This window comes from Oreochromis niloticus, linkage group LG6, assembly GCF_001858045.2.
Source record: "Oreochromis niloticus isolate F11D_XX linkage group LG6, O_niloticus_UMD_NMBU, whole genome shotgun sequence".
Classification (NCBI taxonomy): Eukaryota; Metazoa; Chordata; class Actinopteri; order Cichliformes; family Cichlidae; genus Oreochromis; species Oreochromis niloticus.
The window spans coordinates 17,573,555-17,592,883 of record NC_031971.2 but is presented as its reverse complement, the minus strand read 5'-3'; the positions used below and the strand labels follow the sequence as shown (position 1 = coordinate 17,592,883).

Genomic DNA, 19,329 nt, shown 5'->3' with positions numbered 1-19,329 from the left:
TCCCAACAGCTTCCATGCTGCGTTGTTGGCTTTTTGGAAAGATGCAGGGGGGTCAGTTTGACCCCCTTTGTGTTCGTGACCAAACGATAAATGGGTAAGTACATCTCTCTTCACCTGCCTGTACAAATACATATACTTATTTGCCGCGTCTGTCAGGTTTAGAAATGTTTAGACAGTGTCACAATTTTTTATTATATTTCGTTTTTCAAAATGACCGTCTGGTAAAGGTAGCTTCAAAAGTGCTGTGTTGAGTAGTGATCTGGCGTGTTTCAGATATTCTGTGGCAAAGTCTATTCCTATTCTAGCAATTTTATCCTTGAGGCTGATGAGTGTTTTGCACCTTGTGGTGAACCCTTTGTATTTGCTCTTGTGAAGTTTTCTCTTAATGTTAAATTTTTCAAGAATATGCTCACCTGCTTTAGAGTGTTTCTCATGTGGCTGAATGCTGTGAAGGGTTTTCTTTAGTATAGAAAGGAATCCTGCACTCGTCGTTTTTTTGTTTTGTTTTTTTAAAGATATACCAAAGTGTCGATGTAGCAACAATAATGTTTTTGCTATCTCTCCAATGTATATCTAATAAACTTCCAGCCTAATGGCATATTTCATTTACTTCAAGGGCTTGGGCCACATGTTTTATGTCCACCAAAAACAGCATCCGAATACAAATGCCACACATGAAATCAGCTCTAGACTATTTAGCTGCTTTACTGATGAAGCAAGAATAAAAGAATGTCCCATACCTATCTATGACAAAGCTACATAGGCAAGAAAAATTTGTAAACTCACTGGAATTACCAGAATTTTTCAGTTTTTTCTCAGAGAATGTGGTCTGATCTTTATCAAAATTCCAGTTATGTTCAAAAGTTTTTCTTACGTCAGTCTCCAGCATTGCCCAGCAAATTATTGATTAGACGATTGGTTTGTGCGCGATCAGCTGCCGAAAGATGTCAGCAATGTGTCTGTTAACCAGTCCCGCCCAAAATAGAACTACCAACCAATCGTAAATCAGAAGAACAGTCCATCGGCTGATCGGTATGCAGGCAATGTGCAGTTGGCCAGTCCCAGTGAAATCACCCTGCCATTCACCATTACTACACCATATTTTCCCAAAATGGTGTGAAGAAGAGAGAGAGGGAAAAAACCCAACTTCTTATTTATATTAGAGAAGGGAAAACGTTTTTTAATCAGACTGGGGATGATGGGGGTGAGCAAATAAAATTAAAGGTTATTAAAGCATCCGTACTCTGATCAAAGTTGCGCCCATAAACAGATTCCCCCTGATTCAGAGCAATTAGCCGCAGCAGCGTGGAAAAGTTCTCTCTGTTTCCTCCTGCTTAATAATGGAAACAAGGATACCATAAGGGAGGATGCACTGAGGCCTGAAGAAGATGGCTCTCTCATGGCTCCATGTTCAACAGCTTTTAGGCCCACTGTAAACAAATTAAAATGTATAAAGCTTTACCATGACTTAATAAAGCTTCTTGCACCTTTCTTAAGTAATGCAGATGATACACTGCAAACCTGAAATTGCACAGAGAGAACTGAAAGAGCTGTGGGTAAAAGATCTTGTACTTACTCCAGGCACTTTTAATGTAGGTTTGGCTTCATTCATTGTGTGCTTTCAGAGAAATGTCAGTCTCTGTGCCTATAGAGTACAGTAAGATTATGTATTAAATAGCTTTACACGCTGGGAAGCTAACACACTGCTCCCATAGCACGCATGTACGGCCACACAACTACACTCTAAAGAAGGGCTTCAAATTGCTCACGGGGGCATTAGCAGTATTAAATGAAAACATTTGCCATTCCTCGGTAGCTGCTAACTCCCAGACACCAGGGTTTAACTAGTATTAGCGTAGCGGGCGGCATCTAGATAGCCAATAATGACCATGGGAAAAGGACCCCTCCGCAACAGCGACCCTCACAATCCATTTCCACACCCCTGCCACATTGATCGAGTGAAAATGAGAAGTCGGTGTGTCTGTGTGCGTGACAAAAACGGTATTCTCTTCTCATCTGCTTCTTTTGCAATCTGTGGATTTCTCACTAAAACCTGTTTTAGTTTGCAAATGAAAGGCTAATTGGAATTGAATGTGTTGGGCTCTGGCTGATTGATGAGTTGGATGTGTGCAGGGATGCAGTTGGGGGCAGTGGCGATGGTGTGTGTGTGTGTGTGATTTGAAATGGGAAGTTCAATGGAGGCGGCAGCTACTGAGCACAAAGTGTCATTAAGTATTCATAAGTGAGGTGTAGACATTTGAATGACCTCGTTTGCGAGTGTGTTTTTGCCATTATTTACATTTGCATGGCACACAGGGAATGCTCCACTGCCCTGCCACACGGGCAGTGCCCTGGGCTTTAACAAACATGCATACGTCGGTACATGATTTGCCACTGAAATGTCAAAGTCAAGGCTGCTCATTTGAATACTGCTAAAGATGGCTGAATAACAAAAACACAGCAACACTAAGGGGCCTTGTTACCCAGAGTGAATTGGCCAGAGGCAGCAAGGTGATGTATAGTACCAACAATTTTCCCTTGTTAGTAGGTTTACTTTCCTTATGTCTGTATGTGTGCCAAGTGAGCCTGTGTTTTTCAGTTTCGCTTGTCTATACAACTGCACTTTTGTCTTCTTTTGTTGTGTGTGTAGGCCAGGTGGAAGGATACAGCGTGCAGCGCCGTGGCAGCTGCGGCAAGAGGACAGTGATGCTGTATGGAATGAGCTGGCCTACTTGAAAAACCTCACCAGAAAACTCTCTATTGAAAAGTAAGTTGCCTGCATTAAAAAATTCCCTGCCAGAAAACTTCCAGTCTTTAAGTTGCGGTGGACTTGTTAGCTCACATATGCACCTAGAGTTTAGCAACAGTACTGACACTCCCAGCTTGAAGTTACTTGAGAGATGCTTTTCATTTCATGTTACTTCTTTGTTACTTCTTCTCTTTGCTCCTTCTTTTGTCTTTAGTCTGTCTCTGGATGTAGTGTAGCCATTGTCTTGTTTGATCTAGAGAAGCCCCTGTAACCGTACCACTAACACTGACCCTCTGCAGTGCTACACAAAGCTTGGCCTAAAGCCACGGTCTACCTCTCTCCAGTCTTCCCTAGCCTTCACCTCTGCTCACCTCTTCCCTTCTCTATCTCGTGCCTCGGTAACCTCCCCTTACCCTCTTCCTACTTGTCTTCCCAGTTGTCTCCCTCCGGCCTTCTGTGATGCTGCAGTAGGCTGAGGCCAGAATTCTAGTACTTCCCCACCACCACCACCCCCTTCATTGCTTTCCCCTCTGCTCACCCCCCTGCCCTGTCCTCCTAATCCCAGCTGAGCTCATTATGATATAGCCCGGCTGGCTCTCTCCAAGCCTGAGCTGTCCGAGCTAATTACAGGCTAGCAGCCCTAGTGCCGCTGATGCTGCCTGTTAAGGGATGTCCGTCCGCCTGCCTGCCTGCCTGGCCACGACTAGAACTGAGCAGACCCGAGCACAATATGATATAGAGGCGGGGCGTGTGGGAGTGAACAGACCGCAGTGAACATGCAGGTTCCTCGGAACTGACCTGCAAGGAAAACCACAAGGGATGGAGAGCTGCTGGCCTCCTTCCTGGCTGTGCAACTGCCTCGTCCTTAGGGGTTGGTGTTGATCCCCTTCATGTGCCCCTGACCAGCACTCCACCTCATTTCCTCCTTTCCCGGCCCTCACATGCGACCTCACGACGGTCGCTTGTGGAAAGTAAACTTGGCTGAGATGTTTTTAACTTGCACTTTAGAAACAAGACCTCTCAATTCCAGGGCACGCATCTTCACACACGTACAGCTCAGCAGGTTCTCTGTGCCTTTTCCCATTTTTATTCTGCTCCTCCTTTCGTACCTGTTGTGAGAATTAGCAGGAGGGAAAAGAGTTTGGGACTATAAACAAAGCCAGCTTAACCAAAAAGCTTTACTTCCCTGCAACTCACAATGCAAATTTCGGTTGAATGAGTCCATCCTAGTGCAACTATTTAAAGATGGTCCCGTTACCCTAAAGCAAATGCCAGGAAAGACTTGGGGCAAAGAGCGAAAAATTGCTTTTCACTGACTAGTATTATAATAAATGTGTTTATAACAGTTCTGTCAGGTAAATGTTAACTAGACGTTAATGTATCATTGTTATCTCATAACAGCTAAAAACTTGGGGCTAAATAAAGGCCCTTATTAAGCTTTAAATAGCTAGTGGTTGGTTTAGAGGAGAGTCTCTGTATAAACTCCATTTGTCTTTCATTTGGTTTCCTCATTGTCATGATATCATTCACAGATGCCTTCTTTCACCTTCTCCAAAAACAGCACATTTAAAGCACTGTCTTGAGGCCCAAATGACCATTTCCCACAATGAATATTGCTCTGATAACTTATGCACAGTGGGTCCCTAAAGCACTAAGAGAGGGTTATCAAAACCAGCCCCCTGTAATCTAAGCACTTGAATAGCAGGGTGAGGAGGAAGGTGAAACAGGTCTGTTCTGTTTTGTTCGCTGATTTGTCGGCTCCCTGCGGTTTAATTTAAGGATGAATTAGGCAACAAATTACTTATTATTTGACAACTTTTACTTGAAAATCATAGCAAACACCTATTGCATGAACTTGCAGGAAGGATGACTTTTTCATGTAACATTAATAAAGGTCTCTTTGGGTAGCACACGCTACTAATACTAATTTGTTGAGTTTTGAAATGCTCTTGAATGAGTATTATTTTAGGCTCAAGTCTGTATGAATATTAATCAGGTCTGTAAATTGGCAGCACTTTATAATAATGTCACACTGTTATGCATTAGTAAGGTCTCAGTTCCTTATTAAGAAGTGCTTAATTAATCATTTATATAGCATTACTCCTCTTTAGAATGTCATTTATAAATTCAAATATATTTATCCATCTTTTACTGTTACCCCATGTACAGCTATCACTACTGTATCACTATTATTGCTACTATATTAATGGTAGTAATAATCATAATTATAGACATAGACATAATAATATATCTGTATTTATAAATGGCATACTGAGGAGAAGTAATGCTGTATAAATGATGAATGAAGCACTTGCTAATACCTTTGCTTCTGCACAGACAAAACATTAGTGAAGTTGGTCACTGATGTTAGGTCATGAAGATGCATTCCAAGCAACTTTAAAATTTTACAATTCCGACCTCCAACTTGGAAAAAATCTGTTTCCAAAACAATTGCTTGGAAAACAGGATAAAACACGATGCAATGATTTACAAAATATTAGAAAGTATCACCAAGTCAACATATTAAATGCTGACTTAAAGTATTTAATGCACGTCTCCACACTTGAATTTCTCACAGGTGGCGTGCCAGATTTGGTGACACCACTTTTGGTGTAGCATTAAAAGAGTAACAAAAGTTGTGTATTTCCTGAGATGTAAGTTTAAAATGCAAATTGTTTTATGTGGGACTAAGTTTAGATCATAAGCATATGGTGGGGGAAAAAAAGGATGGAAAGCATATCCCTGGGGGAAATTAAAATGTGGTGGTCCATTTTTCTAATTGTAATTTTCTAAAGGCCATTTCCTCTTTAGTGATGTGATATGCCATGTTGCATTTGGCACAGCTCAGCTTGTGCGGTTCCTTACAGCTGGCAGTGTTGCCAGCACTGGGAGGATGCAGAGCATCTCGATCTCCTCTTTATTTTATCTCCCCTAATCACTTATCTCAAAACACGAACAGATTTTTTTAGCTGCTCTTTCTGTTTAATGCCTCTCAGTATTAGGCTATATTCCTGCTGAGCTCTGCTCTATCATGGTTATTTTGCATTTCATCACAACCCATCTATGCAGTTGTGTCATTAGCCTTCCAATATTAGCTGCTAGTTTTTACAGATACTGCTTCAACAGTCACTACAGTCACACAGTGAATTTCTTTAGTTTTCCACTTTTCTGTAGGGATGGGTAATATGGGCTCAAAATTATATCACAATATTTTAAGAAAATTGGAAAGAAAAGAAAAATAACTGAGTGTTTTGTTGATGCTTGAAAGGAGCATTTATAAATCCTTCTTTTCAAATGCACCACAGTCTTCGATAATGCACTTCCTAATTGGAACTCTAAATCTATTGAAACAAGATTCCAACAGCAGCATTATAGTTCAATAGTAGTGCCACAATATTATATCCAGTGATACAGCAAAAGTCAAATATCAACATAAAAGCTTTAAATTTAAAGTAAAATTATAGTATAGCCACTGCTTTAAACCTTGCTTTTCCATCCACTGTTTGCTTTCCCTGTCATATGGACAGCCAGTGCTCCAGCAATGCTCATTTGAGCCATTTGTTTCCATTTGGGTCACACATCACCAGCTAGTTGTTCCTCCTCCTTTATAACCTGATTTTACTCAATGGTCTGTTTTTTTGCCTCAAGTGGTGAAACACATGTTGTTTTCACCTTTAGTGGGGACAGTTTACTTGCATATTTTGCAGAGTGCTGTGCTTTGCCAGAGGTTGTTAAAGTAACTTCCTTTTTAGGCACTAAATGGTCATCAGAGGCTGACACCTGACTCTTGCTCTTAGACATGCCTGGGCTCATGTCCTTGTTGCACACACTAGGGAACATAAAGGCACGCTGTTGCGAGCAATAATAGCATGATAAGATATTTTTATATAACATAAAAACATTTATATTTGTGTTATCGCAGTCAGTATGATATGACATAGTCCTTCTTGGATCTCAATTGATGCTAGATCACAGCTGTGGGGGTTTTTTTTGTCTGAAACAATTGTTTGGGCAGCGTGGTGGTGTAGTGTCACATTACAACAAGAAGATCTTGGGTTCTGGCTCCCCACAATCATGATAAATGGATGAAGAGATGGATAAATTAATTTTTTTTATGGGAAACATTGAGTGTGTTAAAAATAGCAGTTTTGGAGGAGACAGTTGACCTAATGTTGTCCTCCTCCCCTCATCCCAAACTGGTCCAGGCAGATGGCCGGGCTCAGGGAGGGCCGTCTGGGGCTCTTGAGGTTTCTTCCTGATAAAAGGGAGTTTTATCAGGAAGTTTAAATATTTCCATAAGGTTTATGTTAACGGTTCATCATTAGGGACCACTTTCATGGTTTTTGCTGTTCATCGATACAAGGTTTCATACAAACTCCTTTATGTAATAATGTCATCACAACCAGATGAAGATCAGTATAAAGGGCAATGTAAACATTCAGCATTTAAACCCGTTTAGAGTATCTCTTACCTTTTTCTATGTTTTTTTAACAAAAATAACTCAATAAGACAAAAAATAATAAGACAAATAAACTAACTGGCACCAAGGACGATTTCCTACTGGTGTTGGTACATAGCTGGAAAGCAACTGTGGGCAGGGTATGCTAGAAAATTCGCATTGGGATCATTTTATCTGCCTCATTATGCATCTGTCTGCGGCACTCCATGTCCGTGCTTGTTAATTGTTGTTAAAGGTCTGTTGGTAAAAAGAGGCAGGAATTATTTAGGCTCCATAAACAGAATAAACACATGCAGTGCACCCTCAGACTTAAGATGCTATACTCAGACGACATCAAAGCATAAATTAGCTAGCGATTACTGGGGAAAAAGCCTTTGAGATCATTTGCAGTGCTCCTCTGTAGAGAGTGACCATTATGGACGTGAACCTCCCCAATAAGCGACGTTGACTCTAATTAAGTTTAATAAAGTTTACCCTCATATTCCTCTATTTCTTTGCGTTTCATCTTGATTTGCTAAAAGGTATTAGAAGTAATGAGAGTCTTTTGCCTCCCGGACCAGGGCTTAGTTGGAGGAGGGACACATTTGTTCACACAAACAGACACACAAACAGAATGTTATATGCATTTTCCTAAATCAGACAACTAAGGTTTTCCCTCATTAATTATTTGGCAAGTCAGTTACTATGCTAAAAAAAAAGCCATCTTTACACTTAGCTGGTAATTATGTTGCAGGCTTTAGTGGGTCATCTTATCTGATCTTATCGAGACAACATTAGAACACAAAGTATGTACTCACAAACACTATTCATACTTACAGTAGAAAACAGTATGTGTCTTTTTTTGTCAAATTTAAAAAGGTTTTAATGGACAGGCCTTCTCATTCCCATGTTAAAAAAAAATACACCATTATGATATTGTTTGATTTCATTTTAGGATACCTAACGGCATCAACAAGCCTCTTAAACCATGAGTAAAGCGGACATCCTAGGTTGTGGTTGTAACACAAATCCCCATTTACCTCTCACATGATTGGCCTATGGCAGGAGTACCAACCTCTTCGAGATTCGCTGCTGCTGCTGCCGCTGCATTGCCCACAGCTAAAAGTAGATCACAGAGGAACGTGAACTCCACCAGTCACCGTTTCTGCTGACAGCAGTGGCTTATCCGCTGAAACTCCCTCCATGAACAAACAGCCTTCTAGTCCGAGTTTAACCATGGGGGAAATCTCCCCACACACCCCAAAAACAAGAATCTTTCCCCAGTGATGAAAATGCCAGTGGTGTTTTCACTTTCTCACCCTGTTCCCCGCTCTGTGCCGAGCAAGAAACCAAGAGGAGGCTGGCGTGTGAAATCACAATGGCTGCGAATGATGCGTTGCGTTGTACACCCTTGTGGAGGAACGCTGGCAGTTTGTGCTCTAAGCTGTTTTCAGCGCAGCACATGTAGAGATGAGATCAAATGACATGGAGTGGATAGCTCGTGGCTGAAGTACCAGCACAGCATGAGCGCGAAAATGTGTTTTAAAACGGGGCCAAAAGAGCGGCGTGAGACATAGACTTACATTGTAGACCACATCATTAGCAAACATAACACCTGTCTGTTGCCTTTAGTTTAGTTTCTGCCAAGAAACTTCTTTTGCTTTTATGCCTGCTGAGTGTTTTTTTTTTTTTCTTTTACCTTAGGTGAAGCGGCAAGTTGAGAGGGAATTGAAAATTGTCCGGCTAGCTTCATTTGATTTATCATCCTGATTAAAAAAAAAGACTCAAAGTACTCTGTAGGAGGTGCAGCTTTAGAGAACATTTTCTCCTTAGCAATATGTAGCATATGACAGGAAATCATGGCTTCATTTCAAATAAATTTCACGTTACTGGAGGTAGTGCAACATAAGGAAAAGATGGCGAAAGTATTTTGTTTCAGGTGCAGGTGTAGTGTGATGCACATCTAAAACATAGCTCCTTGTGCCACAACTATATGATGTTGCCTCAATATTTATTTTAAATTCTTGACGCTGCTCTTTTTTTTATGACCATATCTTCAGTAGACTGAAAATACTTCGCCTCTATTTATCAGATTACTCACTCAAGGAGTTGGAGTTCATCCTAATTTGAAATCACAGTTTTGACATTTTTATTTCACTAAGAAAAGAGAGAGGTTGTAAAAACTGAAAAAAATTTGTTCTACACACAAAGTAAGAAAACAGAAAACTTGTGGGACTAAAGATAATTTAACATTTAACTTTAAAACTGAAACAAATGTAACAAATAGCATAGCGATCAATTCTAAAATGCAAATGCACCAGTGAACCAAAGGTGTTTAAATGTTTTGGGCGGGTTGCGCGGTTGCCGTACATTTTCTTCGGGAAAATTACCTTACCAAATTTGTGTTACTGCTGTTGTACCAACCCTAGCTCTGTTAATTTCCTATCTCTTATAGATATGAGCAGAGTCTGCCACAACTGTTACTGAGTACAAGTTGCAGTAGTCTTCCATCTACAGGATGTTATGCTGTGAAACTGCAGTCCCCTGGCCAATGAACTCCATTTGCAATCCAATCTCTTCTTCATCTAAGAAACTATGCTTATCCTTCAGCAAAACTGAAAGTTTTACATATGAGCTTTGGTTGAGCATCAATACCATCAGCATCCAAACAGGCATAAAAAAGAAACATGAGATGGAGCAGGCTCCTTTCACATACTGCATATTTCAGCTCATTTGTCCCATTAACAGCCTGGACACATAAGGCAGTGCCTCTGCTTCATCGACTGGAGTTCATTTATGGAGGAAAATCTATAGAAGAGCGACACATATCCATCTGCTTCCTCACTCCCTTTGGGAGAGTCATTTGTGTACTTATTTAGGCTGTGGTCAGCCATTAGACTATGCCTCTCTGCTAGACTGTGTGGACTAAAATGCTAATTACTTCCCATCCCTTTGCTATGCCGATAACTTCTCCCATGTAATTTTCTTGCCATATGTCTGGAAGAATCTCTTGGTTGGTGTAGCAAAATTAGATTGGTTGAAACAGGTGCCGAGTTTGTGTTAATTGGCATTATGCACATCATAATTCACCCTTACCACAAATGCCCTTTTACTACTCAAATGCTTCATAATGGAACATGCTTGCTCAGCTTACCACAAGCCTTAAGAATCAGCCAGGAGGAAGACCTGCCTTTGTAATGAGGTTAACTGAGGGAAGAATGCCACTATAGTAGGAGCTTGTTTCTAATGTTTCTCTTTGACTCCGTGGAGCAGAGGGGAGGGAAATTAGGTGTGTGTTTCAGGTGTGGTTGTCTCAGTGGGTTTGTGTGTATCCTCAGTAGACTTCAGTTGGGGTCCTAATAATAACTTGAAAGTGCAAAGTCTAGAGCATGGCTCCACATAATTAGCCTTTAGCAGGAATCAAGCTAATTGCAGAGAGGTAATTGGGCACACTTTACAGTCTGTTTGTCTGCTGTGATACACACAAACACACACAGCTACACACTGTACTTTCCCACCTTGGCGTTTCATGTTGCTTGTCACTTTGATTTCCAGATGAATTAAAAAGCATTTTAATTAGTTGATTTCTTCGCCGTGTCATCTTTTTTTTTTTCCTTGGGAACAGAAGCCAGCACATAAGATTGGAGTTAAAAAGTCCATTAAAAGTTTCTACATTAATGGCTTCCACAGTGGAATTCAGAGTAAAAGATTCTCATCACACAGTTCTTCTGTTGATTGTTTTTTTGCGTTTCTTTGTTACTCCTTTCATATTTACTGTTCTACAGCCAGAAACCTTTGGAAATGAGTGTAGTGAAACTTTGCTCATTTTGGGAAACTGAAAATGAAGTTCAAAATTGTTGGTTGGCTCTAGTTTTTATGATTATGCTACTAAGTAAAGAAGAAATGCAATTGTCAAATTTCAAATTCTATGATATTATCGCTGTGTGACCTTTTGACATGTGCACTGACCTTGAATTTGACCTTCCTAGTAGCAGGAGATCTGTAATACTGCAAAGTGAACTTAGAATTTTTTAAAGCAAATTAAAATATCCCAGCAGTAATATTTTTCATTTTCTTTCACAATATGCTGTTGAAAATAGGAGTGGGCGATATAGGAAAAACAATTCTGAATAACGTATCGGTGATTCCAGCTGGCAATTTATTAATGCAAACAAAACAAAGGGGCTTCCTGCTTTTCCTGTGAACTGCTGTCACTGATGATAGACCACCTCAATCAAAGTGTGACTTTATTCCTTCAAGGTGCCAGCACTAACTGTACAGTACAGTAGTAGCAACGCAGCATTATACACGATTTAAACTCATCTAAACAATAAACATATGTAAAATATATATATATTTTTAAAATATTAAATATCTCACAAACAGTAGCTAATCAGCTATTTCATATGTCATATCTGGACTCAGTACAACAAAATCTATCATAAAGAAATAAAACATTTTGTCTCTGAACCTGTGTTTTGAAAAACATAGATTTGACTTAGCAAACTTTGTTTGAAGGAAATTTGATGTTGTGTTTAATGCAGAGCTGGCTTGGAAGAAGAGCTTGACATGCTGCGAGTCCAGGCTGCTATGGACCGGGCCACAGTAAAGGAACTCCACCTCTGTCTTGCAAACGAACACCAAGGTGAGCATTTTCCTTCATACTAGTTCTTCTTTTTGTCAGGGAGTGCCTTAAAAATTACAAAATAATGTTTTTCTCTTCGGTCTTTATTAATTTAATGCATGTTTCAATTTGTCTGAAAATAATTAAACTAAACTGAATTCTCCACAGTTATTCTGTTTTTAATTTTAAGCTCATGTTGTTTGCAATGCTACTTCTACTTCTTCTTCTTCTTCTTTTTTAATTAAGCACTGGTCTGGTCAGGGCCATGTGCATTACTGCGCGGATTTAATAAGACTACTCCCAGGAGAATTCATAGGACAACTCAATTAAGACCTGATCAACTCCTGGTAAATTGATTAGGACATCAAGTGTGGTGTCCATCTTGTCTGCATGTATTATTCCCGGTGTTAAAAATTACATCCCTTTTAATCCAATCTGCAGTTTTGTCAGATGCTGACCACTGCAACCAGTGACCTTAATTAACTAGTTCAATAACAGATCTGTTCTATATCACTTTAATTTTCTTCACAGCCAATGATGGTGTCTGGTGAAGATGCAAGCATGTGATTTAAAGGATTGCACTAATTAAAATAGTGGCTCGACTTCTGTTGGCAGTCTAGTTAGGAATATGAGAAAGCAGCCTCTGTTGAAAGGACATGCTTGGCTTTACATTTTGTCAGGGAAGAATCCCTTAACTTTGACCGAGTGTGGTCACAGCAGTAGATAGAGCTGTATCGATTTATCGGCCGATATTAGCTACCAGTGTGTTGATATCTCCATTTATAATAGCCTCTAAGTAAATTTAAAAAGTGAAGCAGAGACTGGAGACACACCCTTCAACCATGTTATGAGTGTTGATGTTGCACAGTTCCTCAGCTCTCCTGAGTAACTCAGTTAACCCAATGCTGTAGTCTCTAAAATAGCAGATTAATGTGTTAATAAAGCAGGTACAAATAAATAATAAATAGTGAATAAATAAGCTTGCATAAAAAGCGGAGTAGCATCATAGAGGGATTTAATGACATTTAAACACTGACATAAATCTATGCATTGTCTGCACCTTTTTTGACTTTATTTTATTTTAATAAGGCATCTGTGTTTTCTGATTTGGTATAGTTTTACTACTAATTATGAAAATGTCTGCTGTTTTGCAGTCCAAATAAGGTTACGCCATTGTGGCAATATTCAGAATATTTCATATTAAATCTAGACTGAACTGAGTATATTTGGAGTCAGTTGGACATAAAGTCAAGACTCTTAAGAGGAAATTATGGATGGCCATAAGATTTACTCCTGAGGAACCGCTTTGACCCGATCAAAAAGATGCAAGGTTCAGTCGCTCACACCAGGATCACACTAACGAAAGACAGCAGATGAAAGGAACGGAGCCTTTGTGCTGCTTCCTATGAGGAGACACGGGAGGGATGTTAATGTATGCTGCAGTGCCAGAACCTCCTTCAACAGTGGGTGACTAGGGAGCCACCACGTCTTCTTATCAAGGTAGTGCTGAGGTGCCAACTCCCATGCCACCAGTGCTGGAGCTGGATAATTGTCTCCCAACCTGGTTATGTACCCAGCGAACACAGCAGCCCTCCTGTCCTATTTGGTGCTCTGTCTGATTGAATATGACATGTAGGGAAGACAAAAGGGCAGGCTAATTCAAAGTAACAAACTTCCCTGGGCAAAGCATCAATGCAAAGCAAGGGAGCAGCAGCTCTTTACAACATGACCCTCTCTCTTTTTGCTCTCTGCTTCTGTGGCCGCTTTTTTCCCCCCAACTCGTTCTCCAAAAGATCAAGTGACCTAAAAAGTCAAGGTCCTGAATATTTAATGTTTCCAGCCTCATTGAACAAATTATTTTGGTCATCTCGTCAGGAATGTTTAAACAGGAGAGAAAGAAAAGCAGAAAGTTTTGTATTGTTTTGTGTTGCCCTTCGCATATACGTAGGCAGGGAAGTTGTTTGTACTTCAGCAGGTAGATACTGGGTAGGTAGCAGTGACACAGAGGTCTGTTAGATTGTGTTAGATGCGTTCATGAATACACATGCATCAAATGCCTGAGCACTTGCACTCTTGCATGCTTTCTGTTGTTATCATAAAGTCTAAATCGTATCTTTGCCAGGGCCACTATTGAAGTTCCCAGAATAAAGCTGCATGTTTGTCTGTGGAGATTAGAAGTCCTTTGGGGAAACACAGTGGACTACAAAGCAGTGCAGCCTGGGGCTGTGTATTCACAAGGGATTCAAGCACTTCTCTTCGTTTGTTTTAGGTCCCCAGAGAGAGGTTGCACATAGTATACACCCGCCTCCGCTTCTGAGCCCTGTTTTCCTATTTCCCGGTGGACTATTAAATAAAACACCTTTCTATTAATCTGAAGTTAAAGGGCTGTGTAAGATTTTTGAAACCAAAGGTGTTTTTTGCAGAGAAAATTCAAAGTCCACATGAAAACAGCGTTAGGGATTTTTCAAATTTGATTGACAAAAAAGAAAAAAGACACTGAACCTCAGGAAGGAAATTAGACCTTACTAATGCTAATTGATTTAAATGTACCCTTTTTATAATTATTCTATTGATTGAGCAGCTTGAATTTGACACAAAGTGTCACAATAACGAGCTTTGTTCTTCTTTGCAGAATTACTTCACAAAATGGTTGAGGAGCACCAGGTCAAAAGCAGCACTCCGAAAAAGCCTTCTCTTCTTTCAGGTCGAATGGAGCAGTCATTGAAAAAGGTACAGCACTATGCCATCACGGGGTGTTCTTTGTCACTGCCTATAAAGGAAATCCAACACAGCCATAAGTACAGCATGGCAGCTCTCAGAAATTTTTGGTTTTGCTCTTTCAAGGATAGTTTAACGGTGTTCGCATGCGTTGGAGAAGGGTCATGTAGTAATTTCCAAGCACAGTATCAACTAGACAGTCTATAAATTGCCAAATATAATTTGTGTATCCCTGAAAATACTAGTTGATTTAATGTAGATTTCGTAGGTTTGGAGGCATGTTTTACGCTCACACTCACACACACACATTTAAAACCCTGCTTGCATGAGCTTATATGTTCCCCCACCCCTTCAGCCTTCATGGCAGTAAATCATCAGGAGTGGGGATAGCCGTCTAATTTTGTTTGAAGGGTACCAGGCTTCACCAGCAGGCAGAGAGAGAACCAAATAAAAGGGAAAAATTGCCTGGAGGCACAAACCCAGCAGGCATCCACTGTTCTCTTAAACAGTCTCCACCAAAGATCTAACAAATAGACTAAGTGCTCATGGTTGCAGCGTAGTTAAAGGTGATCAGGGTAACGGGGTGCAAGTCAGATGTCCATAACCGTGTTTGACTGGGGACGACGGTATTGCTCCCCTCTCCGCCCCCCACCCACACAGCAAACTGTAATTACGCACTTGGGAAAATATCAGTGGAGAGGAAAACCAGTAAATCACGATATGGTCTTTCTCATTGAATCTTACTAATGTTAATATTATAGAGCAACAACAGGTTGTTATATTTGTCACTAGCAGTCCAAGAATAAGTATTTCTGGGTTGTTTTTTTTTTGAAAAACTCAAAAAAAACCCTACACATATATAAGCCAAAAACAATTGATTATTTTGTAACACAGAAGCCCCATATATGTTCTTCTTTTCAGAAGAAAATGTTTGTGTATGTTTTTCTTTTCAGATTGATCAACTGGAGCAAAGAATGATAAGCATGGAGGAGCAGACAGAAAGGCTGAAAGATGAAAAAGAGCAGCTACTCGAAGTCAACGAAGACTTGGCCCACAACTGCCGCAAACTCCAAGCCTCTTTGGATCATCTAAGAACTCAAGAAACTGCTCGTGAAAAGGCAGCCCATGCGCAGGCCGTAGCTCAGGAGGAGCAGCACTGTAGTGAGATCAAGGCTCTAGAAGCACAGCTGGCCTCATCTCAGAAAGAGGCTACCAAGCTTCATCAGCAGTTGCTGAAGCTGAGACAGGAGCTGGGGATTCTCAGAGCGGCCAAGGATTTCTATAGGAACCGTGCTGCAGGACCGATGCGGGCAGGTGGGATCGCTAACAGCATTAGCAGCAAGGTCAAATTCAAAACAACCAGGCACAGAGGTCTGCTACGGCAGGGCAGCCACCAAAGAGTCGGCGCCAATCAAGCCATCAGCTGGCAAAGCCCAAGCTCCAGTGCCGCTAAAGACGAGTGGGAGGACATGAGCGTAGAAAGGTAATGATACACATGCACGCGCACTGACACACATATTCTCACGCACCCCCCCTCATTATTTTTAGGTGTTTGAGCAGAGAGGGTGGGCTGGCTGAATAGTGGAGGGGGGCTACCAGCAGCATCGAGGGGACAACGTGCATATGCAAAGCGTAAGCAAATGGGTGATTGAATTTCATTGTCTGTCTAGTTGGTATTCAGGAGCCAAAAGAAGAATGTGAGCAAGAATGATAGAGAGAAGGAGAGAGGAGGGGGGGGGGGACTACTGTCAGATCCTTTGAAATATCCTGGGACGCCTCGCTTGGAGCTTATTGACTGAAATTTGCATGCAAAATTAGCCACCTCTCTACACAAAGTTGAACCGATGCCAGAAAAGCCCAGGGATAAGGGGCCGCCAAAGCCTTGATACCTTCCAGTGATGCCATTTTCATGCACTAGTCACGCTACCCCGAAATTGACAGTTTGGCAGTTTGATTTAATTTACTCGTTCTTTGCATATTTACTACCCCCCATCGACAGCACTAAGGATCCCCCTGCAAGGACCCAGTCCACCCCCTCCTCCCAAACACACACACAGACACACTCCTATATGAAGCCCACCTTGCGTCTAGTTATGTTAGTTATCTTGTGGCATGTCGGTTCACAAATGTATGTGTGTGTGTGCGCTGCTCTTTTTTTCCTCCAGCCACCCCATAGCCCCCTCCCAACACACACACATAGACATACACACATACACTTCCTTTCCATCCCACACTCCTCTCCTTAGCTCCTCGCCTTAATTTGGTTAGATGAATTTTGAATGACCCTACTCGGATCAGTACCAGATGTCTACAAGCTGTTTAACACCCTCTAAATTAAGAACCATCGACAGTAATTATTTCATGTATGTTTTATGCAAAAAAGCCACTGAGCCAACATCTATTGAGTGATGGCTGAAATGATTTGATTTCAAACACTCGCTGATATTTATTTCCCTTCTCTTTCTCTCCCGGTATGCCTTGCTCTACACGCTCTCTCCAGCTCAGCCCTTCTAACTCACTACCTCTTCACCGACTAATTCATCAGACTCTAATCCACCCCAGCTCTATCCGCATGAGGCCGTTTAACGGGGACTGGGTGCAGCTATGCCCTGCTTTCCTAATACCACTCCATGTGGCTAATAAGCAGCAGTCTAATAAACGCTTTACCTGAGAGGAGGATCTAAGTGGATTTTTGAAGAAGGGGCCTAAACTGAGATGTTGTCTTATTTAAGGCACCTGTCAACTGATTTGCTACTGTAAAGCCTTCTGTGCCGCGTATCTTCTAGGGGTCCTCTTCACAAATGCTGTCTATGTCTGGTTGACATTCCTGGAAGGTACAGTATTTCTGCCTAAGGAGCTTTGGCCTAAATAGCATCAAATAAAGATGTCAGACTCGTTAAGGCTACTGACAAGTCTTTGTTTTTTTTCCACCACCTTATTTTTCTCGCTGCCTCTGGCACCTGCTCTCAAGTTTTGTACTGCTAGAGGCAGCTGACCAATTTAAGCAGATCAGCAGTTTTGCTGCTAAGCAGGAAAGAAAAAGAGCAAGCAGGTGTCAGACTCAGTCATTCAGTTATGCTAGAAGGAATAAGGGATATGTATTTTTGTGTTATATAAACTCTTGATCAGTGCTGCAGGACAGTACATTTCAGATGATTCGGCCACAAATTATGGATAAGGATGATAACAAAGATGGCAAAAATTAATTTTCCCTCAAGGTACCAGAGTTTAAAAACGCTACTGGAGAGATTTGCTGTGATTGAGAACATAAGAGAACATTCCTTTATTTAAATAAAACAGCAGCATAGGAGTAGATCAGATTATGTCAAACATAAGGCTCGGAGGCCAGAATTGATCCGGCATATAATGTGGCCCACTGGACGGCTTTGGAGAATGTGAAGAGGAGGATCAATTTTGCCATTTTCAGAAGTTTTACAGCTTTTCATCCTCATAAAGAAATCACCCATAGCCATTCACACAACACCAAAATAATTAATTAATAGTCCCTGTTCTTTCACTACCTACTAAATAATCATTTTAAAGACAATTTTAAAGAACAGCAGTAATTAAAAAATAATTTAAAGAGCATTTTCTGTGAATTAACAAAAACTTTGTTTTATAATAACAGGATATTCTGGGCATGGGCTACATATTTATTTAAGCCCAAAGAGTAGTGCTTACAGATTTATTTTATACTGTTGAGATCGCACTTCTTTTTCTTATATTAAAATATTACTGGGATTAAATGTGTAGTTAAATTTGCTTACTGTGACAGAAAGGGGAATTTCACTAGTTTGGCCCACTTAAGATCAAAGCCTGAATGTGGCTCACGATGTAAAATGAGTTTGACATCCCTGGAGTAGACAAAGCTAATCTTGGGGTCTTAAAAACGTACAAGTGCCTTAGAAAATACATTATTCCTAAAGGCCAGCAGGAGGCGACTGCTCTGCAAAATGAAGTCCAATTGTCTCTCTGGATTCATGAGTCCAGTAAATATTTTATGGTTCACATCCAAAATTAACATGATGGTCATTTTGTAAAATACAGCCCCATGTAGAGTAAGACAGACTGGCAGAGTATGCTTTAGGCTGTGCCTACCTGCCTGTGATTGACAGGTTACTACTGTAGGGGCATGCATACTGTATGTGGTCAGTTCTCAGGGAGATCCACCCCTTACACCCCTTGGATCCTCTCATTTCCTCAGTATAAGCATCTGCATTCATTATGTTTCTACATAACTGGTTATCTGTATTTGCTCCACACAGGTTTGGACTCAGCATGTAAAAGCTTAGACATGTCCTCACATATAGAGTGAAAGAACCATGTACTGTAAATATATATATGTTGTGTCTTAAAGAGGAACTAGGGAACAACTAGTTAGACTGCAGACACAATTAAGAACTCCATTAATAATACTAAATTTAAGTTGGATCTATTTGCTGTCATCACCAAGTCGATGCACGCAGCCCTGGTGTTAGTGTTGGTGATTCGTAATCCTTAGCAAAGTCCCTGTGCCCCTTCCAGGCTGGTTTTAACCCTAACTAGCCCCCAGCCTTGTCATGTTCCAGTTAGATCCTCTCTCTGTGGTCTTTACCTCCGCTGCTTCTCCCAGACCCCACCTTAATAAACCCGCCAGCGTAAATGTCACTGGCTTCCACCTTCACGTCAAAGGTCACTGTCAATAAACCTGTGTGCATGTGTGTGTGTGTGTCTCTCAGGAAGCCCTTACCGTGCGTCCATCAGATGCAACTTTGCTTGGCTCCGCTCAGCCGTGCCTCTCACACATGTCTGTCACACACA

General features: G+C 41.0%; 1 protein-coding gene across 4 annotated transcripts in view; it reads left to right on the top strand.

Moving 5' to 3' along the window:
• Positions 1-19,329, top strand: part of cntln (centlein, centrosomal protein) — a 90,674-nt gene that overhangs the window by 32,468 nt on the left and 38,877 nt on the right. For all 4 annotated transcript variants that reach the window (XM_025907649.1, XM_025907650.1, XM_005456975.4 and 1 more), the window contains exons 13-16: positions 2,651-2,767; positions 11,732-11,832; positions 14,444-14,541; positions 15,483-16,012. In XM_025907649.1, coding sequence (XP_025763434.1) covers positions 2,651-2,767; positions 11,732-11,832; positions 14,444-14,541; positions 15,483-16,012 — 846 coding nt within the window. The remainder of the gene's footprint in view (positions 1-2,650; positions 2,768-11,731; positions 11,833-14,443; positions 14,542-15,482; positions 16,013-19,329) is intronic.